Source organism: Mobula birostris, chromosome 18 (assembly GCF_030028105.1).
Source record: "Mobula birostris isolate sMobBir1 chromosome 18, sMobBir1.hap1, whole genome shotgun sequence".
Lineage (NCBI taxonomy): Eukaryota > Metazoa > Chordata > Chondrichthyes > Myliobatiformes > Myliobatidae > Mobula > Mobula birostris.
This window is the reverse complement of record NC_092387.1, coordinates 71191344-71218331: the sequence shown is the minus strand read 5'-3', so window position 1 is coordinate 71218331 and position 26988 is coordinate 71191344. Positions and strand designations below refer to the sequence as shown.

Here is a 26988-nt window from a genome sequence, read left to right as displayed (position 1 = left end):
TCGACTATAATTTTTTCCATAGCTGCTGCCTAGCCCGCTGAGTTCCTCCAGCATTTTGTGTGTGTTGCAAACTTACTAACCATGTTTAGAATATTATCATCCAAATTGTTAATAATGATGACAAACAACAGTGGACCCAACACTGATCCCTGCAGGACATCAATGGTCACAGCTCTCTAGTACGAATAACATCCCTCTACTACCACTTTCCACCAAAGCAATTTTGTATCTATTTGGCTAGCTCACCTTGTATCCCAGGTGATCTAGCCATTTGGCTCAGCACCATGTACCATTTTGTCAAAGGCCTGCCAAAGTCCATGCAGACGATTCTTACTGCCCTGACTTCACCTCACTTTTGGTACTGTGGAAGCAGCAGGAACCTGTTGAACATTGAAAAGGAGCTCCTGGAAAGTTAGGCTCAAAATTGACAAGCTATTACATGTTTAAAAACTACATAGAATCATGAAGTCATAATGTACAGAAGTAGGTCCTGTGATAAATACACAAGACTCTGCAGATGCTGGAAATCCAGATCAACACATACAAAATGGTGGAGAAACTCAGGAGTCAGGCAGCATCCATGGAAAGGAATAAGCAGTCCGAGACCATTCATCAGGCTCTGTGATGTGCTCTGTCAAGTACCTATTTATCTAATTTACTAGCACTCCTCTGTCTTGGCAATTCAAGTGCTCATCCAAATGCTTTTTAAATGTGAGAGTACCGGTCTCCTTCAACTTCTCAGAGAAGTTGAAGTTTCCAGGTTGCAGCCAGCACTGAGTGAAAAAACTTTCTTCCTCAAATACTCATGTGTGAAGTTGAGGAGGAGCTCCAAACAGGTCAGGATGTGTTGGATTGTTGGTGCCAGATTTGAAGATGGAAGAGAAATGTTCACAAAATCAGAAACAATTAAAAATTTTGTAATTTACCACTATATTGATGGCACACTGTAAGACCATAAGATATAGGAGCAGAATTAGGCATTTCAGCCCATTAGGTCTGCCCTGCCATTCAATCATGGCTACTTTTGGTTTGTTTACTCAACCCCATTTTCCCACTGTCACCTTGTAACCTTAACCGCTTACCAATCAAGAAACTGTCAATCTCAGCCTCAAATACACCCAATGATTTGGCCTCCACAGCTGTTTCTGGCACCTAGTTCCATAGATTCACTGCCCTCTTGCTGTAAAACATACTACCTCATCTCAGTTTTAAAGAGAGATTGCTTTAAAACCAGAAACCCTCAGTGAATCAAGAGCCTTTACTTAGTCTGACGTCCAAGTAAAATACAAGAGGTCCATGTCCAACCTCTGGAAATCCATCTCGCATGCAAAGGTTGAATTCCGAACCAAACTTAAATCACAAACTTGAATTGACAGTTATGGCAGGGCTCCTATGAATTAAAACCAAACAACATAGGTGGCAACAAGGTTTTGCTCCCAGATGAGCTCAATACCTCTTATGCTCAATTTGTCCAACAAAACATGGAGGCACCATCACGAAGCCCCCACATCCCCCAAGAACCTTGTGATTTCAGTCTCTGAGGCCGATGTACAAGCATCCTTCGAGAAAGATGAAACCTTGGAAAGTATCTGGCTAAAAAAATACCACATCATCGCCATGGTGTGTCTGAGTACTGAAGACCTGTGCTAATCAACTAACTGGATTGTTCACTGATATATTTAAGTTCTCACTTCAGTTTGAGGTACCCACCTGTTTCAAGCAGGGTTCAGTTATACCAGCATCCGGCATCCCAGGAGTACTCAGGATGTGCATGGCACAACTGGCAGGTGTGTTTACAGACATTTTTAATCTCTCCCTCTCCCAGTGTAGAGTGCCCTCCAGCTTCAAAACATCCACCATTGTCCCTGTACCTAAAAAGACCAAGGTAACATGTCTGAATGACTGGCGTCCTGTCGCACTCACCTCAATAATAAGCAAATACTTTGAGAGGCTGGTCAAGGACTACATCTGCAGCTTGCTACCACCCACACTGGACCCCCTACAATTCACCTACCGACACAACTGATCGAAAGACGATGCAATAGCCACAGCTCTACACACTGTCCTTACACATCTGGAGAAGAGGGATGCTTATGTGAGAATGCTGTTCTTGGACTACAGTTCAGCATTCAACACCATAATTCCCTCCAGGCTCAACAAGAAGCTCAGAGACCTTGGCCTTCTCCCTGCCTTGTGTAGCTGGATCCTAGACTTCCTGTCGATCACCAGCAGGTGGTAAGAGTGGGTTCCCTCACCTCTGCCCCTCTGATCCTCAACACAGATGCCCCTCAGGGCTGTGTACTAAGCCCCGTCCTTTACTCTCTGTAGACACATGACTGTTGCCACACACAGCTCCAATCTGCTATTTAAATTTGCTGATGACACCACACTGATTGGCTTAATCTCAAATAATAATGAGGCAGCCTTCAGAGAGGAAGTCATCATCCTGACACAGTGGTGTCAAGAAAACAACCTCTCCTTCAACATTACAAAAATAAAGGAGCTGATTGTGGACTAAAGGAGGAATGGAGACAGGCTAAACCCTATAGACACCAATGGATCTGGGGTTAAGAGGGTGAACAGCTTTAAGTTCCTTGGCATAAACATCACCGAGGTTCTCACGTGGCCTGTACATACCGACTGTGTGATGAAAGAGGCACAACAGTGCCTCTTGCACCTCAGACGGCTGAAGAAGTTTGGCATGGCCCCCCAAATTCTAAGAACTTTCTATAGGGGCACGATTGAGAGCATCCTGACTGGCTGCATTACTGCCTAGTATGGGAACTGTACTTCTCGCAATCACAGGACTCTGCAGAGAATGGTGTGTACAGCCCAGCAACATCTGTAGATGTGAACTTCCCCCAATTCAGGACATTTACAAAGACAGGTGTGTAAAAAGGGCCTGAAGGATCATTGGAGACCTGAGTCACCCCAACTACAAATTGTTCTAGCTCCTACCATCTGGGAAACGGTACTGCAGCATAAAAGCCAGGACCAATAGGCTCTTGGACAGCTTCTTCCACCAGGCCATCAGACTCTTTAATTCAACTTGTTATATTGACTGTCCTGTTGCACATAATATTTATTATAAATTACTATAATTGCACATTGCACATTTGAAAGGAGACGTAACATAAAGATTTTTACACCTCATGTATATATGAAGGATATAAGTAATAAAGTCAATTCAGTTCAATTCAGTGCCCATGAAGAATGTGATAACCTGCCTCAATGCCTATCGTCCAGTAGCACTTACATCCACTGTGATAAAGTGCTTTGAGAGGTTGATAATGAAACATATCTACTCCTGCCTGAGGAGTGACTTGGATCTGCTCCAATTTGCCTGCTGTCACAACTGGTCAACAGCAAATGCCATTCATTGGCTCTTCACTCAACCATGGAACATCTGGATAGTGAAGATGCATACATTGGGTTGCTCTACATTGACTACAGCTCTGCATTCATTGCAATCAATGCCTCATAACTAATCAATAAGCTCCGAGATATAGGTCTAATACCTCCTTGTGCAACTGGATCCTCTATTTCGTCACTTGCAGACCCCAGTCAGTTTGAATTGGCAACAACATCTCCACAATCATCATCAGCACAGGTGCACCACAAGGCTGTGTGCTTAGCCCCCTGCTTTACTCGGTTTATACTTATGACTGTGAGGATAAGTACAGCTCCAATGCCATAATTAAATTTGCTGATGATACCACTGTTGTTGGCTAAATCAAAGGTGGTGATGAATTAACATATAGGCGTGAAATTGAAAATCTGACTGAGTAGTGCCCCAACAGCAGCCTCTCAATCAATGTCAGCAGAACAAAAGAGCTGATTATTGACTACAGGAGGAGGAAAGCAGGGCTCCATGACCCTGTCCTCATTGGGGGATCAGAGGTGGAGAGGGGTCAGCAATTTCAAATTCCTCGATGTTATCATTTCAGGAATCTGTCCTGGGTCCAGCATGTAAGTGCCAGTATAAAGAAGCATGGCAGCGCCTCTACTTTCTTAGAAGTTTGCAGAAGCTGACAAACTTCCATAGATGCATGGTGGAGAGTATACTGACTTGTTGCTTTACAGCCTAGTGAAGAAAAGTAGTGGATACAGCCCAGTCCATCACAGATAAAGCCCTCCCCATCACAGATAAAACCCTCCCCACCACTGAGCACATTACAAGGAGTGGTATCATAGGAAAGCAGCATCCATCATCAAGGACCCACACCATATAGGCCATGCTCTCTTCTTGCTGCTGCCATCAGGAAGAAGGTACAGAAGCCTCAGTACCCACACAACCAGGTTCAGGAACAACCTCTCAACCATGAGACGGTAGAACCAGAAGGGCTGTGCTATTAAAGGGTATGTTTTCTCAAAGTTCAAGGTATATAATTATACTATATGCAACCACAAGATTTGTTTCCTTACAGGCAGCCATAAAACAAAGAAACTCAATAAAAACCATTTTAAAAAGACCATCAAACACTTAATGTACAAAAAAAAGAACAAATCATGCAAACGGTAAGAAGTAAACAAATAACATTCAGAACTAAAGTTAACAAAACTGAGTTCACAGCCACGAAGCCGGTCATCACTGCAGCTGATCCAGGCCACAGTCACAGTTCAGCGCAGAGATGAGTAAACCTCACTGGTCAGCAAACTGCACACCGACCCTAACATTCTGACCTTTTCGATCTGACCTGGTGCTTAATCAGCCAAACATCAGCTCGTTCCTCACTGTTGGGCCTGGGATGCGCTGCTTCAACTCTGCCTCGCTTCACCTCAACATGGATCTGCCACTTTAAATTGGCTTCAATTCAGCTCCAGCAATGGCCAAAAATTAGCTTATTCCTCGCTCTTGGGTTCGGGCCCAGGTCCCACTGCCTCAATTTGGCACATACACACGACGCTGCAGCCATCCTGCACCGTTGCAACTTAAATTCACACCACAAAAGTGCCGTGTCATACAGACAGTTCAAAAGCTCAACTCCAAAAGGGATCTTACAGGTAATTGGTTACAGTGATCTTTGTCCTGAAAAATGTGATTAATATAGTAGTTATCAAATTTGTTTGTTGCCAGTATGGTGTTCCTATGTTTCACCAGTGCCATCTTAAACCCATATTCTCCATGTTCACACTATCCCAGCCTTTCAGTATTCACTAAGTTTCAATGAGATCCTCCCTCAACCATTTGAACTTAATTGAATGCAGGTTCAGAGTCATCAAATGCTCCTCAGACATTAAGCCCTTCATTCCCAGAATCATTCATGTGAGTCTTCTTTGGCCCATCTCCGAGGCCGTAACATTTTTCGTTAGATACGGAGGCCAAAATTGCTCACAATATTCCAGACACCTCATAAAGCCTCAGCAGTACATTTTGTTCATAGTGAAGAAGGTTATCATAGATTAGGGTGAGGAGGATGCAATCTAAATCAGTTAGGAAAGTAGCAAATGGATTTTGATGCCACATTAGTGTGAGATGATGCATTTTGGAATGTCAAACCTGCCTGGGACTTAGTTTTGAATGGTAGGGTATTAGAGATTGAAAGGTAACTTTTATTATCACCGGCATGTGATGTGAAATTTGTTAATAAACCTGATTCTGATTTTGAAAACTTATAGAAATGTTTAAGATAATGAGACGCATAAGTAAGGTGGATGGTCTTTTCCCTAGGGTACAGGAGTCCAAAGCAAGCAGGCAATTTAGGATGAGAGGGAAAAGATTTAAAAGGGACCTGAGGGCAACTTTTTCATGCAGAGGGTGGGTAAATATATGAAATGAGCTGCCAGAGGAAATGCTTGAGGGGTACAACAGTATCATTTAAGAAGCACATGGAGGGGCATAGTTTAGAGGGATATGGGCCAAACACAGGAAATTGAGACTAACTGGTTGGACACCATGGTCAGTAAGGACTTGTTGGGCTGTTCAGCTTGTCTGCTGTTTTTGCTGTAGACTCCATCAGCAAAGATACTTTGGTCCAAATGGAAGTTAGTTGTTGGTAAGTTTATCTCTTGCATATGATTTCTTCTGATTGTTGTGAGGACTTGTCATTGTCACATGGAATTGCACACTAACTTGTAAATGTTTTTATTGTTGTTAGTTATACTGAATGTCTAAATAATATTGGTGTTAATGCTAGAGTGCCTGTCCATTTATACAGTTTGTTTTTACAGTCCTTGTATGCACTGTAGCTAGGAAGGTTCATTCTCCAGGAAAGAATCACCTTGCATGATGGCAGATGGATTATAATTTTAAAGTCATAGAAAAGTACAACAAAGAAACAGGCCCTTTGGCCCATCTAATCTGTGCAGAACAATTAACTTTTCACCTTTCACCCTTAACCCATGACCTCTGGTTGTAGCCCCACCCAACCTCAGTACCCCTCATAATTTTGTATACTCCATCAAATCTCCCCTCAATCTCTATGTTCCAAGGAATAAGGTCCTAACCTATTCGATCTTTCCTCATTAGTCAGGTCCTCTAGTCCTGACAACATCCTTGTAAATTTTCTCTGTACTGTTTCAACTTATTTACATCTTTCCTGTAGGTAGGTGACCAAAACTGCATACAATATTCCAAATTAGGCCTCACCAACATCTTATACAACTTCAACATAACATCCCATCACCTGTAGTAAAACCTTTGATTTATGAAAGCCAATGTGCCAAAAGCTTGCTTTATGAATCCATCTACCTGTGCTGCCACTTGCAATGAATTACGAATCTGTATTCCCAGATCCTTTTGTTCTACCGCAGTCCTCAGTGCTTTTCTGTTCACAGTGTAAGACCTGCCCTGGGTGGTCCTACCGAAGTGCAACACCATGTTCTTTTCTGCATTAAATTCCATCTGCCACTTTTCAACCCATTTTTCTAGCTGGTCCAGATCCCGCTGCAAGCTCTGATAGTCTCTCTCAATGTCCACTACACCCACCGTCTTGGTGTCATCTGCAAATTTGCTATCCAGTTTAACATGTTATGATCCAGATCGTTGATATAGATGACAAACAACAATGGATCCAGCACCAATCCCTGAAGCACTTTACCAGTCACAGGCTTCCTGGCAGAGAGGCAACCATCTACTACCCTTCTCTGGCTTCTCCCACAAAGCCAATGTCTTGGAGCTTATTAATTAGTTTTGAAGGGATGATGGTATTGAATGCTGAGCGGAAGTCGATAAAGAGCATCCTGATGTGTGCATTGTCCAGTTGTTCTAGGGTCGAGTGAAGAGCCAATGAGATGGTATCTACTGTGGATCTGTTGCTGCAGTAGGCAAATTGAAGACTTTGTGTCCCGAGAAATTGCCATTGATTCTTGCATCCACAACTAACAGGCAGTACATGTGTAGACAGAACAAAACAATTAGTGTGATACTAGAGACTGTGGATGCTGGGACGAGGGCCAGAATACAAACCTCTGCAAAAACTCAGCAAGTCAATTAGCATCTGTGGAGACAGGAAGAAATGTTCTATGTTTCAGGTAGAAACTGTGTTGATAGGGAAGATAGCCAGTATAAAAAGGGATGGAAGGTGAGACAGGTCCCAATCAGTAATAAAGTGGGCTAGGGATGATTGGCAAATAGAACTGTGGGGAGAGGAGGAGCTGGGAAGCTGGTGGAAACAGACAAAGAAATAAAAGTGGCAGATGAGGCCAGGTAAGTGGTGGGGGAAGGGCAGGGTGAGGCTAAAGGGCGATCAGCAGGGGTATAAAAGCTACAGTACTGTAATTAGGGGTGAGTTCAGTTGATAATCTCTTTCGGTATCACAAATGATAGCCACAGGTGCCGAAACAAAAATCTTGTTTCAGATCTAAGCAGGGAGATTTCTTGCATAAAGTTAGTGGAAAGGTTATAACCTGACTTTCAGTGCCAATGGACTTTTATGAAAGTTGAGCAGTTGAAAATTCTTTAAGTATCAGTAATCATCCTTTCAACCACATTCTATTTTATCTTTGTACGATGCACTCACAAGTGGCTACAGCTCATTAATTAAGTTTAGGAAATGAAGCAACCAAAACCGTATACTGTTTGCACAAAGGAGCAGGTGCAAGGGAAGCTGAAAGGTCTGAAGTAGATAGTCCTCTGGGCCAGATGGTCTGCATCCCAGGGTTCAGAAAGAGGATGCTGAAGAGATTGTGGCAGCATTAGTAATGACCTAGAATGGCTTCTGAGGACTGGAAAATTGCAAATGTCACTCCACTCTTTAAGAAGGGATGAGGCAGAAGAAAGGAGATTATAGGCCAGAGCCTGATTTCAGTGATTGGAAAGATGTTGTCTATTATTAAGGATGAGTTTTTGGGATACTAAGTATCTACCTTGAGGGGAAATTTTGCCTGACAAACCTGTTGGACTTTTTTGAGGAAATAACAGGTAAGATGGACAAGAGAGTCAATGGATGTTTCCTTGAATTTTCAGAAGGCTTTTGACAAGGTGCCACACATGTGACTGCTTAACAAGATAAGAGTCCATGCAGACATGAGGAATTCTGCAGATGCTGGAAATTCAAGCAACACACATTAAAGTTGCTGGTGAACACAGCAGGCCAGGCAGCATCTTTAAGAAGAGGTACAGTCGATGTTTCAGGCCGAGACCCTTCATCAGGACTAACGAAGGGTCTCGGCCTGAAACGTCGACTGTACCTCTTCCTAGAGATGCTGCCTGGCCTGCTGCGTTCACTAGCAACTTTGATGTGTGTTGCTTAAGAGTCCATGCTATTGTAGGAAAGATTCTAACATGGATACCAAATTGGTCAGTGATTTTATGTTGTATGTTAGTGATGCTGAGGTATTAGTCAGACCACACTTGAAGTATTGTAAGTAGTTTTGAGCCTCTTATCTAAGAAAAGGTGCACTGGTATTGGAGAGGATCCAGAGGAGGTTCATAAGAATGATTCAGAGAATGAAGGGGTTTACATACAAGGAGCCTGTATTCGGTGTTTAGAAGAATGAGGGGGCGATCTCATTGAGACCTATCAAATATTGAAAGGCCTCGACAGAGTGCATGTGGAGAGGATTTTTCCTATAGCGGGTAAGTCTAGGATCTATCAAATGGACATTCTAAATAGGGAGACATCTATTTCAAACAGAGATGAGAAAGAATTTCTTTAGCCAGAGGGTGAATAATTTGTGGAATTTATTGTCACAGACAGCTGTGGAGGTCTCTGAGTATATTTAACTTTGTAGGTTCTTGGTTAGTTAGGGTGTCAAAGATTATGGAGGGAAGGCAAGAGAATGAAGTTGAGAGGGATAATAAATCAGCCATGATGGAATAGTGAAGAAAAGTCAATGGGCCAAGTGGCCTCATTTCCACAGGTTTCAATAGGTGCATTTAATGTTAGAGAAATGTATTCTATATATATCCTGAAATTCTTTTTCTTTGCAGACATCCACAAAAATAGTGGAGTGCCCCAAAGAATGAATGACAGTTAAAACATTAGAACCCCAACACAACCTCCCATGCATAAGCAGCAGCAAGGCACCTAGCCCTCCGCTGCCCTCGTCCCCACCAGCAGAAAAGCATCAGCACCCTCCACTGAGCACTCAAGCGTACAGCAAAGCATCAGTAAAGACACAGGCTTACAGTACCCAAAAACTACAGGCTCACCTGATAATTAGACATACCATTGGCTGTGTCTCTGTCTCTCTCTGTTTCTGTCTGTCTCTCTCTCTCTCTCTCTCTCCTCTCTCCTCTCTCCTCTCTCCCCCACCCCTCCCTCATAAGGGAAAAAGAGGTGTCCCCGTTTCACAGCAAGGGAGGAGACATAACAAACAACTCACTGAGTTACGATGTTAAAAATCTGTTGTGTGGCTTTTTCCGAGCTCTGCGCCTGGAAGTCAGCACCAAAAAGGCGCAGCTGTCCAGACACACAACTCCCAGCAGCTCGCGATGTTCTGTGTTCTCCTGCAATACCTTAATCAGTGCACCAGCCTAGAATCAGCACGTCCCTGGAGCCACGAAATCCTGGAACTCTGAAGGCGTGCTTGTCTTCCAGGCTGCATCCTTGGGACATCAAAATGCAGCCGGTGGTGAGGCCCTGAGAGCAGGTCCCATTCCTGCAAAGAACCGAAGTCAGAATGTAACCCCAGGTCAGGGTCTTTAGAAGAACCCTCCACACCCTGAAAAGGGAAAAAAAAGTTACCAAAGTTAGAAATAAAGCTGCTTCCTAAGATTCAAGCAAAGGAGTTGCTGTTCAGCACCAACTTCTTTAATTCTGCTCCTATGTCTATGGTCTTATGAACACACAAATCTACCCAGTAAAGGGCATGAAATGTAGGTGATTAAAATGCCAGGCAGTGTAATAATGGATATGAGTAATGCATTTTACTTTGAGTCTAACTTTTAGAATGTAGACCAGCTGTAAAATTAAATTTGCAGTGGCCTGTTGTTGAACATATAATGAGAACAGATCCACTGTCAGAGAATCTTACCTGGTCCAACTTGGTTCCTTTCATTTGGCTGAATCACCCTATGCAGCATCTAACTCTTGGTTTGTATTTTTTTTGCAGGTTTGATGAACTTGTGAGTAAGTTCAAAGTGGAATATCGTGCGGGTGGCTCCACACAGAATTCAGTCAAAGTAGCCCAGGTCAGTCTGTTCCAGGTGAACTCAGATAATAAACTTTCTCGATCTCTTTCTAGTTGAATATGCTAATACTACACTTACGATGCTAACACTTTAACCTGTAGCATTTGTATAACTTAGCCTCAAACTCCCAATGTTGTTTTGTGGAGACAGAATGCTATTTGCTTATTTTTATTATTTAGACAATTTGTTTTGTTTTTCTGTCTGCATATTGGGTGATTGTGTTTTTTATGGGTTCTTTTGGGTTTCTTTGTTTTGTGGTTGCCTGTAAGGAGATAAGTCACAAGGTTGTATAATGTAGGACTACTTCAATAATAAATGTACTTCGAACTTTGAATTTAATTGTATTAGTCTTATAGTAGTTATGGACAGCTAGAACTGGTCCACAAGTTAGTCCTGAATGAGGCAAGGCTAATTTTGAAAACATTAGATATGAACTTGCAAAGGTTGATTGGGAGGAGCTGTTTGCATGTAAAGGGACAGTCGTTAGAGGATTTTAAAAGTGGAATAGGGCGAGTTCAGTGCCACCATGATCTTGTTAGAGTGAAGGGCAAAATTGGCAGGTGAAGAACGCTGGTTAACGAGGGATATTGAGGCTCTAGTCGGCTATAGGCAGCTGAGATCAAGCAAATTTGAAGAGGATAACTAATGTAGGCGTACACTTAAGAGGCAAATGATGAGGTGAAAAAAGAGGACATGAGGTAGCTTTGACAGGGAAGGTAAAGGAGAATCCTAAGGTTTTCAATGAAGATGTTAAAAGCAAAAAGCTAACTAGAGAGAATGGCTCCCTTAAGGATGCCTCTGTGTGCAGCCACTGGAGGTGAGCGAGATCTGAACGTCCGTTGAGGTCATGGAAGCTACGGAATTCAGGGAAAAGGACAATGATGTCCTCAAACACCCGCAATATAAAGGAGGAGGGCCTGGCGGTCTCGAACCACATAAAGGTGAATAAATCGCTGGGCCTGACCAAGAATTCCATTTGTTTCATTATTAAAGAAGGGAACTAGAGATAATCCTGGAAACTAGACCGGTGAATCTCGTCAATGTTAGGGAAGTAACTAGAGAGAATTTTTAAAGATAGGATTTATGAGTATTTGGAAAACCTTGGCCTAAATAGGAAGAGTCAGTATGGCTTTGTGTGGGGCAAGTCGTGCCTTCCTAACTTCATTGAGTTTTTGACAAGGTGATTGATGAGGGAAGAGTTGTGGATGTTGTGTACATGGATTTTTCAAAGGCATTTGTCAAGGTCCCTCATGGGAGGCCCATCCAGAAGATTATGAGGCATGGGATCAATGGTGAATTGGCCACTTTGGATTCAGAATTGGCTTGCCATAGAACATAGAGTGTAATAGTTAAAAGGATTTATTCTAGCTGGAGGTCTGTGCTTAGTCGTGTTCCATGGGGATCCAAGCTGGGATCTCTGCAGTTTGTAATGTAAATGAATGACCTGGTTGAAATTGTAGATGTGTGGGTTAGGAAATTTGCAGATGATACAAAGATTCCTGATATTATGAATAGCGTAGGTAACTGACAAATTATAAGACCACAATTATAAGACATAGGGGTAGAATTAGACCATTTGGCCCATCGAGTCTGCTCCACTATTCAATCATAGTTGATCCTTTCTTCCCCTCCTCAGCCCCACTCCCCGGTCTTATCCCCGTAACCTTTGATGTCGTGTCCAATCAAGGCCCAATCAAGCTCTGCCTTAAATACACCCAACCACCTAGCTGCTATAGCTGCCTGTGGTGATAAATTCCACAAAATCACCATCCGCTGGCTAAAGAAATTTCTCTGCATCTCTGTTTTAAATGGATTCCCCTTCATGCTGAGGCTGTTCCTTCTTGTCAGAGACTCCCCCACCAAGGCCTTAAAGCAATGTTCCTCATATGATAACCCTCTCATTCCCAGAATGATGTTTGTGAACCTCCTCTGAACCCTCTCCAATACCAGCACATCTTTTCTTGGATGAGGAGCCCAAAATTGTTCACAGTACTCAGGGTAAAGCCTCACCAGTGGCTTATAAAGCCTCACCAGTGGCTTATAAAGCCTCAGCATCACATCCCTGCTCTTGTATTCAACACCTCTTGAAATGAATGCTAACATTGCATTTACTTTCCTCACTACCAACCTTTAGGGTGTCCTGCACAAGGAATCCCAAGTTCCTTTGCATCTTAGATTTTCAGATTTTCTCCCTGTTTAAAAAATAGTCTGCCCATTTATTCTTACTACCAAAGTGCATGAGTATACATTTTCCACCATTGTATTTCATTTGCCACTCTTTTGCCCATTCTCCTAATCTAAGTCCTTCTGCAGCCTACCTGTTTCCTCAACAGTACCTGCCCCTCCACCAATCTTTGTATCATCTGCAAACTTTGCACAAAGCTATCTATTTCATCATCTAAATCATTGATACACAGCATAAAAAGAAGTCCCAACACTGACCCCTGCAGAACACCACTAGTCACTGGCAGCCAACCAGAAAAGGATCCTTTTATTCCCACTCGCTGCCTCTTAGCAATCAGCTAATGCTCTATCCATGCCAGTAACTTTCCTGTAATATCATGGGCTCTTAATTTGTTAAGCAGTCTGATGTGTGGCACTTTGTCAAAGGCCTTCTGAAAGTCCAAATATACAACAATCACTGCATCCCCTTTATCTGTCCTTCCTGTAATCTCCTCAAAGAATTCCAACAGATGCATTAGGCAAGATTTTCCCTTGAGGAAACAAACCATGCTGACTTTGTCCTACCTTGTCCTGCGTCTCTAAGTACTCCGTAACCTCTTCATAACAGTTGACCCCCAACATCTTCCCAACCACTGAGGTCAGGCTAACTGGTCTATAATTTCCTCTCTGCTGCTGTTCTGCCTTCTTAAAGAGTGGAGTGACTGCAATTTTAATTTTCCAGTCCTCTGGCCTCGATGCCAGAGTCTAATGATTTTTGAAGGATCATCGTTAATGCCGCCACAATCTTTGCCACTACCTCTTTCAGAACCCAAGGGTGTAGTTAATCTAGTCTGGGTGACTTATGTACCCTTATGTCTTTCAGCTTTTGGTGCACCTTCTCGCTAGCAATAGTAACTGCATTCACTTCTCTTCCCTCATACTCTTCAACATTAGGCACACTGCTAGTGTCTTCTGCAGTGAGGACTGATTCAAAATACTCATTGAGTTCATCTGCCATCTCCTTGGGCCCCATTATTATTTCTGTGGCCTCATTTTCTGGTGCTCCTATCTCCTTTATTTTTACATACTTGTAAAAGCTTTTACTATCCACCCTGATATTGTTTGCTAGCTTGCTTTCATAGTTAATCTTTTCCCTCCAAATGATTCTTTTAGTTGCTCTCTGTAGGTTTTTAAAAGCTTCCCAACCCTCTGTCTTCCTGCTAATTTTTGTTTTGTTGTGTGCCCTCTCTTTTGCTTTTACATAGCTTTGACTTCCCTTGTCAGCCATGGTTGTATTATTTTGCCATTTGAGTATTTCTTCATTTATCGAATACATTTGCCCTGCACCTTCCTCATTTTTCCCAGAAACTCACGCCATTGCTGCTCTGCTTTCATCCCTGCCGGCACCTCCTAATTTACTTTGACCAACTCCTCTATCATACCACTGTAATTTTCTTTACTGCTATGTAAGACCTTACTTTCTCCCTGTCAAATTTCAACAAATATGAGATATAGATCAGTTGAAGAAACTGATGGGCAAAGAAATGGTTAGTAGAGTTTAATCTAACCAGATGTGAAGAGTTGCTCCTTGGTAGGTCAAATGTAGAGAGATAGGACCCTCAACAGTGTTGATGAGCAGATGGATTTTGGGGTCCAAGTTCATAACTCCCTGAAAATAGTTATGCAGGTTGACAGGTTGGTTAAGAAGGTATATGACATTCTTTCCTTTATCAGTCAAAGCACTGAATACAAAAGTCAGGAAGTTACGTTGCAGCTGTATAAAACTCTAGTTTGGCTGCATCTGGAGTATTGCATACTGTTCTTCTCATTCCATTATAGGACAGGTGTTAAGGCTTTGGATGGGGTTGGGATGACGAGGTTGGACAAACTTGGGTTGTCTTCTCAGGTGTCGCAGAGGCTGAGGGGGATCTGATAGAGGTTTATAAGATTATGACATGCGCAAATAGAGTAGACAGACAATATATTTTTCCCAGGGTTGAAATATCTAATACCAAAGGGCATGCAATTAAGGTAAGGGGGATTAACTTCAAAGGTGGTGTGAGGGGCAAGGTTTTACACAGAGAGTGATGGGTTTCTGGAATGTCACTGGGTGGTGGTAGAGACAGATACATGGGGGACCTTTAAGAGATGCTAGGATAGGCACATGAATGTGAGGAAAATGGAAGGGTGTAGGCAGAAGAGATTAGTTTAGTTGGCCATTTGATTACTAATTTAATTGGACCGGCAGGCATTGTAGGTAAAAGGGCATGTTCCTGTGCTGTACTGTTCTATGGTCAAAGTGTATCATAGGGCATGTGAGAAGTCAGAGAAGGAATTACTGGGGCCCTTACAGGGAAATTTGTATCATTGTTAGCCACAGGTAAAATACTGAAATAATGGAGGATGGCTAATGTTGGGTCTTTATTCAAGAAAGGCTGTGAGGACAAGCCAGGAAATGATAAGCTAGTGATCCTAAGTTCCATGGCGAAAAAGTTACTGGAGGGAATTCTGTGAAACAGCATCTATCTACATTTAGAAAGGCAAAGATTAACGAAGGATAGTTAGTATGGCTTTGTGAATTGAAAATAATGTCTAACAAATATTATTGAGTTTTTGAAGATTGACAAGTGTAGACTTTAACAAGGCATTTAATAAGGCCCATATGGTGAACTGGTCTAGAAGATTAGAGCACATGGGTTCCAGGGTACGTTAACCCTCTGGATACAAAATTAGCTTGTGGATGGATGTTGAAAGGATGGTAGTGGAGGGTTGTTTTTCCCGTTGAAGGCCTGTGTCCAGAGGTTATATGCCACAGTGAATGATGCTGGGTCCACTGTTGTTTGCCATCAATGGTAATGATTTCATATGGTTAGTAAGTTTGTGGATGACATGAAAATTGGTGGTACAGTGCATAGTGAAGAAAGCCATTTAAGATTATAACAGAATCTAGCTAAACTAGGTAATTGGGCCAAGGAATAAAGTCCATAAGACCATAAGACATAGGAGCAGAATTAGACCATTCAACCCATTGAGTCTGCTCTGCCATTCCATCATGGCTGATCCCAGATTCCACTCAACCCTATACACCTGCCTTGTCACCTTATCCTTTAATGCCCTGACCAATCAGGAAATTTATCAACTTCCGCCCTAAATATACCCACGGACTTGGCCTCCACCGGAGTCTGTGGCAGAGCATTCCACAGATTCACTATTCTCTCGCTAAAAAATCCTCCTTGCCGCTGTTCTAAAAGGTCACACCTCAAATTTGAGGCTGTGCCTTCTAGTTCAGGGAGACCCCCACCATAGGAAACATCCTCTCCACATCCACCTCATCCAGTCCTTTCAACATTCAGTAGGTTTCAATGTGATCCTGCTGCCCACATTCTTCTAAATTCCAGTGGGTACAGGCCCAAAGCTGTCAAATGCTCCTCATATATTAACCCTTTCATTCCGTGAATCATCCTCATGAATTTCCTCTGGACTCTATCCAATGACAACACATCCTTCCTGAGATATGGGCCCAAAACTGGTGACAGTACTGCAAGTATGGTCTGGCTAGTGTCTTATAAGGCTCAGCATTAACTCCTTGCTTTTATATTCTATTCCCCTTGAAATAAATGCATTTGCCTTCTTTACCACAGGTTCAATCTGTAAATTAACCTCTGGGAGTCTTTCACGAGGACTCCTAAGTCCCTCTGCATCTCAGATGTTTGAAACTTCTCCCCATTTAGATAATAGCGTGCACTATTGTTCCTTTTACCAAAATGAATTATTGTACATTTGCCAACATCTGCCACTTTTTAGCTGATTCCTCAACCTTATCTAAGTCCTGCTGCAATCGCACTTCTTCCTCGGCGCTACCTACCCCTCCACCTATCTTCGTATCATCCACAAACTTTGCCACAAAGTTATCAATTCCATTATCTAAATCATTGACAAATAATGTGAGAAATAGCGGTCCCAATACTGACCCCTGAAGAACACCACTAGTCACTGGCAGCCAACCAGAAAAGGCCTCCTCCATTCCCACTCGCTGCCTCTTGCTTGTGAGCTATTCCTCTATCCATGCCAGTATCTTTAAGATTTCCCTTTACAGAAATCATGCTGACTTTAACTTATTTTATCATTAGCCTCCAAGTACCCCGAAATCTCAAACTTAATAATAGACTCCAACACTTTCCCAACCACTGAGGTTAGGCTAAATGGCTCATTGGTTCCTTTCTTTTGCCTTCCTCCCTTCTTGAAAAGTGGAGTGACATTTGCAATTTTCCAGTCCTCCGGGACCCTGCCAGAATCAAGTGATTCTTGAAAAATCATGAAAAATACATCTGCTATTTTTCAGCAACCTCTCTCAGGACTCTGGGATGTAGTCCATCTGGTCCAGGTAATATATCCACCTAAAGACCTTTGAGTTTGCCTCACACTTCTTCCTTTACGATAGCAATGACACTCACTCCTGCTCCCTGACACTCACGGACCTCTAGCACACAGCTACAGTGAAGTCTGAAGCAAAGTACCCATTAAGTTCATCTGCCACTTCTTTGTTCCCCAATACCACCACACCAGCATTATTTTCCAGTGGTCCAATATCAAGTCTCATCTCCTTTTTACTCTTTATATAACTGAAAAAACTTAGGGTATCTAGCTTTATATTATTGGCTAGTTTGCCCTCATATTTCAGCTTTTACCTTATTATAACATTTTTAGTTGCCTTTTATTGGGTTTTAAAAGCTTTCCAATCATCTAACTTCCCACTCACTTTTGCTACCTTATGTGCCCTTTCCTTGGCTTTTATGCAGTCCTTAACTTCCCTTGTCATCTATGGTTGCCTATTCCTGCCACTTGAGAACATATGTATCTTGTTCAACATACTATTCTATGTTGTACTTTGTGAACAATTCCCAGAAAGTTCAGTCATCTCTGCTCTGCCGTCATCCCCGCCAGTATCCTCCTCCATTCCACCTGGGCAAGCTCCTCTCTTATGCCTCTGTAATTCCCTTTATTCCATTGCGATATTGATTCATAAGACTTAAGCTTTTCCCGCCGGTTGAAGTATGAATTCAATCATATTATGATCCTATGAGTACTTTTAGGTAGATTAGGAAAACCAGGTTGGTGCTGGATCCCAAAAGGGGGTACTTCTGGAATGCCTATGGGATGGATTTTTAGAGCAGCAAGTAGTTGAGCCCATTAGGGGATCAGCTATTCTGGATTGGGTGTTATGCAAATGAACTGGAATTAATTCCAGATCTGAAGGTAAAAGAACCCTCAGGGGAAAGTGATCAAATTCATACTGAAGCTTAAGTTAGATTTATCAGTATTACAGTGGAGTAAATGGAATTACAGAAGCATGAGCAAGGAGGTGGTCAGAATTGATTGGAAAAGAACACTGGCAGGTATAATGACAGAGCAGCAATGGCTAGAACTTCTGAAAGCAATTCGGATGTCAGAGGCATTGGCAGCAGCAGAAGGCAGGCAAAGCATAACCAAACGCGGTGACTTCTTTCTCCTTGCATGGGGGTTTTTCTCAAAAACAGTTGGATATAGTTGGATGCATCAGCAAGGGAGATGAGGCTCAATACAGGGCTACGGTAGGAAGCTTTGTCACATGGTGTGAGCAGAATTATCTGCAGCTTAATGTGAAAAAAACTAAGGAGCTGGTGGTAGACCTGAGGAGAGCTAAGGTACAAGTGACCCCTGTTTCCATCCAGGGGGTCAGTGTGGACATGGTGGAGGATTACCAACAGCTGGGGATATGAATTGACAATAAACTGGACTGGTCAAAGAGCACTGAGGCTGTCTACAAGAAGGGTCAGAGCCGTCTCTATTTCCTGAGGAGACTGAGGTCCTTTAACATCTACCGGATGATGCTGAGAATGTTCTACAAGTCTGTGGTGGCCAGCGCTATCATGTTTGCTGTTGTGTGCTGGGGCAGCAGGCTGAGGGTAGCAGACATCAACAGAATCAACAAACTCATTAGCCAGTGATGTTGTGGGGATGGAACTAGACTCTCTGACAGTGGTGTCTGAAAAGAGGATGTTGTCCAAGTGGCATGCCATCTTGGACAATGTCTCCCATCCACTACATAATGTACTGGTTGGGCACAGGAATACATTCAGCCAGAGACTCATTCCACTGAGATGCAACACAGAGCGTCATAGGAAGTCATTCCTGCCTGTGGCCATCAAACTTTACAACTCCTCCCTTGGAGGGTCAGACACCCTGAGCCAATAGGCTGGTCCTGGACTTATTTCATAACTTACTGGCATAATTTACATATTACTATTTAACTATTTATGGTTTTATTACTATTTATTATTTATGGTGCAATTGTGACAAAAACCAATTTCCCCCGGGATCAATAAAGTATGACTATGACTAATAGTAGCCATTGCGCAGCCACAAAAAGCATCAGAGGCATCGGCAGCAGCGGAAGGCAGGTGGAGCGCCACCAGACGCAGTAAGATCTTTCTCCTTGTGTGGGGGGTTTTCTTATTTATTAAACCATAAAAGGAATGGCCATCGTTGGAGTGGGAGCTAGAGTCAGAATATGAACTTGGAGGCTTTGACGAGAAGTGGCTGAGGCCAAGGAAGCAGGTAAGAAGGGTAGGTTTTCCCTTTTGTTATTGCTGATTTTCTTTCTCTGACATATCTATCCTGTGCCTTGTGAAACATTCCCAGAAATTTAAGCCACCTCTGCTCTGTCATCCCCACCAGTATCCTTCTCCAATCCATCTGGGCAAGCTCCTCTCATGCCCCTGTAATTCCCTTTATTCCAATGTGATACTGATACATGTGACTTATGCTTCTCCCTCTCAAATTGCAGTATGAATTCACTCATATTATGATCACTGCCTCCTAAGGATACCTTTACATTAAGCTCCCTAATAAGATCTAGACTTATTACGCAACACCCAATCTAAGATAGCCTTTGCCCAAGTAGGCTCAAGCTCAAGCTGCTCTAAAAAGTTATTTTGTAGGCATCCAACAAATTCCCTCTCTTGCGATCCAACACCAACCTGATTTTCCCAATCCCCTTTCATATTGAAGACCCCATTACAATTGTGTTATTACCCTTATTACATTCCTTTTCCAGCTTCCTTTGCAATCTCAACCCCATATCTTGGCCACTATTTGGAGACCTATGTACGATTCCCATAATACTTTTTTTAACTCTTGCAGTTTCTTAACTCCACCAACAAGGATTTGACATTCTCTGACTCTATGTCACTGCATCAGTCTTCACAGTGGAAGACCCTAGCAGTATGGTGGACCTTCCAAGTGTCGGGGGTCATGAAGTATGTAAATTCACCATAACTACAGAGAAGGTTCTTGGGAAACTGAAAGGCCTGAAGGTAGGTAAGTCACCTGGACCAGATGATGTACACCCCAAAATTCTGAAAGAGGTGGCTAAAGCGATTGTGGAGGCATTAGTAATGATCTTTCAAAAATCACTAGATTCTGGAATGGTTCCAGAAGACCAGAAAATTGCATTGTCACTCTACTCTTCAAGAAGGGACCAATTCTTTTTGTTACATGTCTATAATTTCAATGACCGAATTGACGGTATTGTTGCAAAGTTTGCAGATATGAAGATAGGTGGAGGGGCAAGTAGTTCTGAAGAAGTAGAGGCTACAGAAGGACTTAGACAGATGAGGAGAATGGGCAAAGAAATAGCAGATGGAATACAGTGTTGGGAAGTGTATGGTCATGCACTTTAATAGAAGAAATGAAGGGGATGACTATTTTCTAAAAGAAGAGACAATACAAACCCTGAGGCATAAGGGAATTGGGAGTCCTTGTGCAGGTTCCCTAAAGGTTAATTTCTAAGTTGAGTCTGTGGCGAGGAAGGCAAATCCGATATTGCATTAATTTCAAGAGGCCTACGAAAGACAAGCAAGGATGTAATGTTAAGACTTTATAAAGCACTGGTGAGGCCTCACTTAGAGTATTGTGAACAGTTTTGGGCAACTTATCTAAGAAAGGATGTACTGAAACAGGAGGGGGTTCAAAGGAGGTTCACAAAAATGATTCCAGGATTAAATGGCTTGTTGTGTGAAGAGTGTTTGATGGCTGTGGGCCTGTAGAAGAATGAGGGGTGCCCTGATTGAAACCTATTGAATGGTGAAAGGCCTTGATAGAGTGGATGTAGAGGATGTTTCCTATGGTGGGAGTGTCAGAGACCAGATGAAACTGTCTCCAAATAAAGGGGCATCCTTTTAGAACAGAAAGAGGAAGAATGTTTTTAACCAGAGAGTAGTGAATCTGTGGAATTTGTTTCCACAAACCGCTGTGGAGGTTAACTCTTTATATAAAGAGGCAGAGGTTGGTAGTTTCTTGATTGGTCAGGGAATGTAATAATATGGGGGGAAGGTAGTAGATTGGGGCTAAGAGAAAAAATGGATCAGACATAATGAAATGGCAGTGCAGACTCGAAGGGCCAAATGGCCTAATTCTGCTCCTATATTTCTGGTCTTATGGAATAGCAGAAGGAATTTAACTCAAACAAGTGTGAATTGTTACATCTTGGGAAGATAATCCAGGGCAGAATTTGCACGGTAACTGGGAGGCACTAGGACATCTTTGTTGAACAGGAAGGCCTTGGATACAAATACATGGTTCCCTGAATGTTTGGCACTCTTACTTCATCACACAATTACAGATCTGTCAATCTAGGTATTTTCCAAAAGTAGGGTACCTGATCAATATCCATCCATCTTTCTCTCCTCAAAGCTTGATTAAAATCCAGACTCCAGTGGTGAAAAATTAATCCCCAGTTAGTATCAGTCTCTTTTTTTCCCCATTTTTTTAAAGCAGGTTTAGGCAGGGGTAAATGTCATCAAATCTGCTGGCAGTGAGTTCTAGACTAAATCCACTTTTATAAGAACATTCTTGCTGTGTCTGCTGCTGATTTTTTTGAATATGAAAATGTCTGCTAATGGGAGCATCTGTTTACCCAATGCAAGTTGAATGGATTTTGTACTTTTCTCCCCAATCTGGTCTCACACTTCATTGTTTCCAGAATGACCTCTTTCTAACCTTATCACTGAAATCCTTCCTGCCTGGAACCAATCTGTCAGCTCTAACGAAGTGCTGCATTTTGCAAGGGTTGCATTATAATGCAATGGATATAGAGTAATGAAGATACTGGAGCAGGGATGGGGATTGGCATCTGTATATCTAAAGGTGGATTTTCAAAACACTTGTATAATCTTGTCTTTGTAAGTAGACACATGAAATACAATAACTTGGATGTGTGTCAGAATATTAGAAATCATTGGTTTGTATATCCGCTTCTGGGTAGCTTAAGGTACGATTGTCAAGTCCTCTCTGAAAGAGTAAAATGAAGATCTACTGAAATGATTCTACTGATGATAAACTGGCAGAGCTGGGATTGATTCCTTTAAGAGTAGAACAGGTCAAGGAAAGAGTTAATTGAGGTGATCCTAATAATAGGGAGGGTTGTCCTAAATGTAGTTGTCTGCAATGTGATGTTTAAATGATTGGTGGAAGCAGATTAATATATAACACTGAGAAAGGAATTGGAGATGTGCTGTATTTTAAAAAGACAAAGTTGAAGGTTATGAGGAATTAGCAGGGGAGTGGGACAAATTGTTTAGTTCTTTCATAAAATGAGCTAGACAAGGATAATTGGCTCAATGACATCTGTCTCAGCTACTTGACTAAATTATTGCCAAGAGTCTATTATCCTATGTCTATGGTAATGTATTGCTTTTACACGTTTTTCTGCTGACACCATTTAAAATCTCAAGGCTTTTTTTAATCATTGGCATCTAAGATTTCCCAGCTAGTAAGGTGTTGCCATGGTAACAAATGGAAGCAACTTGCTGAGCTAGAGAAAAACCAGTGAAGCTTGGCTATATTTTAGAATAATTTCTAAAATAGTACTGATTAGAGCACCAGGATAGTGGACTCTGAATGTGAGGGCAGTCTCATGTTGTATATTGCATGCATGCTGCTAAAGAAAAGGACTTTTAATATTTGCTTTTTGTAAATATTGTGTATGATTATCTGCAGCAAGCTCACTGTTCAGTTACGGTTTGGTTAGATATTGTTTTTTTTCAATTCCAGCACAAGGCTGTGCCAGAAATTTTCTCTGGAACTACATTGAGACTTCCTGAGATAAACAAAAGAATTGTCTTGAATTTATTTTGTTATATTTTGGAATTTGGATTATTTTAATTGAAAAAGAGTTTTCAAATGCAATTAATAAATGACCTAAAGCTGCAGGTGACGAAAATTGACCTGGTTCTTAAAGAAATCAATTACAACAGAAGCAAGTGGTTCTTCTGATGGGAAATTTTAACTTTCCTAATTTTGATTGGCATCTCCTTGGCCCAAGGAGTTTAGATGGGGGAGAGTTTGTTAGGTGTGTTCAGGAAGGTTTCCTGACACAATATGTAGATAAGCCTACAAGAGGAGACACTGTACTTGATTTGGTATTCGGAAATGAACCTGGTCAGGTGTCAGATCTCTCGGTGGGTGAGCATTTTGGAGGTAGTGACCACAACTCTATCCTTTTCACCATAGACCAGAGAGGGATAGGAGCAGACAATTTGAGAAAGCATTTAATTGGGGTAGGGGGAAATGCAATGCTATTAGGCAGGAACTTGGAAACATAAATTGGGAGCAGATGTTTTCAGGGAAATGCACAGCAGAAATGTGGCAAATGTTCAGGGAACATTTGCATGGAGTTCTGCATAGGTATATTCCATTGAGGCAGAGAAAGGATGGTAGGGTTAAAGAACCATGGTATACAAAGGATGTAGAAAATCTAGTTACAAAAAAACGAAAAGCTTACGAAAAGTGCAAAGCTTACCGATATACAAGTATTTGGACAGCCAAGGGCTGATTAAGGATAGTCAGCATGGCTTTCTGCGTGGTAGATCGTGTTTAACGAATCTTGTAGAGTTTTTTGAGGAGGTTACCAAGAAAGTAGACGAAGGTAAGGCTGTGGATGTTGTCTACATGGACTTTAGTAAGCCCTTTGACAAAGTCCCACATGGAAGGTTAGTTCAGAAGGTTCAGACACTAGGTATCCATGGAGAGGTTGTAAACTGGATTCAAAATTTGCAGTGTGGGAGAAGACAGAGAGTGGTAGTGGATGATTGCTTATCAGACTGGAGGCCTGTGACTAGTGGTGTGCCTCAAGGATCTGTGCTGGGACCATTGTTGTTGGTTGTCTATATCAATAATCTAGACTGCTTTGGCAATTAAGGTGAAAATAAATCCAAAGGGTTTCTACAGTTATATTAACAGCAAAAGGATAGTGAGGGATAAAATTGGTCCCTTAGAGAATCAGAGTGGACGGCTATGTGTGGAGCCAAAAGAGATGGGGCAGATTTTGAATAATTTCTTTTCTTCGGTATTCACTAAGGAGAAGGATATTGAATTGTGTAAGGTAAAGGAAACAAGAAGGGTAGTTATGGAAAGTATGATGATTAAAGAAGAGGAAGTACTGGTGCTTTTAAGGAATATAAAAGTGGATAAGTCTCCGGGTCCGGACAGGATATTCCCTAGGGCCTTAAGGGAAGTTAGTGTGGAAATAGCAGCAGCTCTGACAGAAATATTCCAAATGTCATTAGAAACGGGGATGGTGCCAGAGGATTGGCATTTTGCTCATGTTGTTCTATTGTTTAAAAAGGGTTCTAAGAGTAAACCTAGCAATTAATCGGCCTGTGAGTTTGACATCAATGGTGGGTACTCAGTCTCCTGCTGTACTCACTGTGCACCCATGATTGTATAGCCAGGTTTCCATCGAACTCAATATATAAGTTTGCTGATGACACAAAAATTGTAGGCCGTATCTCGGGTAATGATGAGTTTGAGTACAGAGAGGAAATTAAGAACCTGGTGGCATGGTGCGAAGACAATAACCTATCCCTCAATGTCAGCAAGACGAAGGAATTGGTTATTGACTTCAGAAGGAGTAGCGGACCGCACGACCCAATTTACATTGGTGGTGTGCAAGTGGAACAGGTCAAAAGCTTTAAGTTCCTTGGGGTCAATATCACAAATGACCTGACTTGGTCCAACTAAGCAGAGTCCACTGCCAAGAAGGCCCACCAGCGCCTTTACTTCCTGAGAAAACTGAAGAAATTTGGCCTGTCCCCTAAAACCCTCACTAATTTTTATAGATGCGCCGTAGAAAGCATTCTTCTAGGGTGCATCACAACCTGGTATCGAAGTTGTCCTGTCCACGACCGGAAGAAGCTGCAGAAGATCATAAACACGGCACAGCACATCACACAAACCAATCTTCCGTCCTTGGACTCACTTTACACCGCACGCTGTCGGAGCAGTGCTGCCAGGATAACCAAGGGCACGACCCACCCAGCCAACACACTTTTCGTCCCTCTTCCCTCCAGGAGATGCTCAGGAGCTTAAAGACAGCCAGATTTGGGAACAGCTTCTTTCCAACTGTGATAAGACTGCTGAATGGATCCTGACCTGGATCTGGGCCATACCCTCCAAATATCTGGACCTGCCTCTCAGTTTTTCTTTGCACTACCTTACTTTCCATTTTTCTATTTTCTATTTATGATTTATAATTTAAATTTTTAATATTTACTATCGATTTGTAATCCAGGGAGCGGGAAGAGCAGAATCAAATATCGTTGTGATGATTGTATGTTCTAGTATCAATTGTTTGGCGACAATAAAGTATAAAATAAATTGATGGAAAGTATTCTTAGAGATGGTATATATAATTATCTGGATAGACAAGGTCTGATTAGGAACAATCAACATGGATTTTTGCGTGGAAGGCCATGTTTGACAAATCTTACTGAATTTTTTGATGAGATTACTAGGAAAGTTGACGAGGGTAAAGCGGTGGATGTTGTCTATGTGGACTTCAGTAAAGCCTTTGACAAGGTTGTACACGGAAGGTTGGTTAGGAAGGTTCAATCATTAGGTATTAATATCGAAGTAATAAAATGGATTCAGCAGTGGCTGGATGGGAGACGCCAGGGAGTAGTGGTGGATAACTGTGTGTCAGATTGGAGGACAGTGTCTAATGGTGTGTCTCAGGGATCTGTACTGGGTCCGATGTTGTTTGTCATATATATTAATGATCTGGATGATGGGCTGCTAAACTGGATTAGTAAGTATGCAGATGATACTAAGATAGGTGGAGTTGTGGATAATGAAGTAGGTTTTCAAGGCTTGCAGAAAGATTTAGACCACTTAGAAAAGTGGGCTGAAAGATGGCAGATGGAGTTTAATGCTGATAAATGTGATGTGCTACATTTTGGACTAATTAAAATAGGACATACATGGTAAATGGTAGGGCATTGAAGAATGCAGTAGAGCAGAGGGATCTAGGAATAATGGTGCATAGTTCTCTGAAGGTGGAACCTCATGTGGATAGGGTGGTGAAGAAAGCTTTTGGTATGCTGGCCTTTAAATCAGAGCATTGACTATAGGAGTTGGGATGTAATGTTGAAGTTGTACAAGGCATTGGTGAGGCTAAATTTGGAGAATTGTGCACAGTTCTGGTCACCGAATTATAGGACAGATGTCAATAAAATTGAGAGAGTACAGAGGAGATTTACTAAAATGTTGCCTGGGTTTCATCTCCTAAGTTACAGAGAAAGGTTGAACATGTTAGGTCTTTATTCTTTGGAGCGTAGAGGGTTGAGGGGGGACTTGATAGAGGCATTTAAAATTATGAGGGGGATAGATAGAGTTGACGTGAATAGGCTTTTCCATTGAGAGTGGGTGAAATTCAAGAGGACATGAGTTGAGAGTTAAAGGGCAAAAGTTTAGGGGTAACATGAGGGGGAACTTCTTTACTCAGAGAGTGGTAGCTGTGTGGAACGAGCTTCCAGCAGAAGTGGTTGAGGCAGGTTCGATGTTGTCATTTAAAGTTAAATTGGATAGCTATATGGACAGGAAAGGAATGGAGGGTTATGGGCTGAGTGCAGGTCGGTGGGACTAGGTGAGAGTAAGAGATTGGCACGGACTAGAAGGGCCGAGATGGCCTGTTTCCGTGCTGTAATTGTTATATGGTTATAATAATGGGTAAATTGGATCAGCAAGTTTGCTGATGACACTAAGATTGGAGATGTTGTGGACAGCTTGGAAGGATTTCAAAGCTTGCAGAGGGATCTGTACCAACTGGAAAAATGGGCCAGAAAAATGGCAGATGGAATCTAATGCAGACAAGTGTGAGGTGTTGCATTTTGGAAGGACAAATTAAGGTAGGATATACACAGTAAATGGTA

At 42.1% G+C, this 26988-nt stretch overlaps 1 protein-coding gene across 6 annotated transcripts in view; it reads left to right on the top strand.

The window, feature by feature from the left end:
* LOC140212226 (adenosine kinase-like) overlaps positions 1-26988 on the top strand; it is a 297931-nt gene that overhangs the window by 102834 nt on the left and 168109 nt on the right. For 4 of the 6 annotated variants that reach the window (XM_072282952.1, XM_072282953.1, XM_072282949.1 and 1 more), the window contains exon 4: positions 10498-10591. In XM_072282952.1, coding sequence (XP_072139053.1) covers positions 10498-10591 — 94 coding nt within the window. The remainder of the gene's footprint in view (positions 1-10497; positions 10592-26988) is intronic. The other 2 variants (XM_072282954.1, XM_072282950.1) reach the window with 1 other exon arrangement.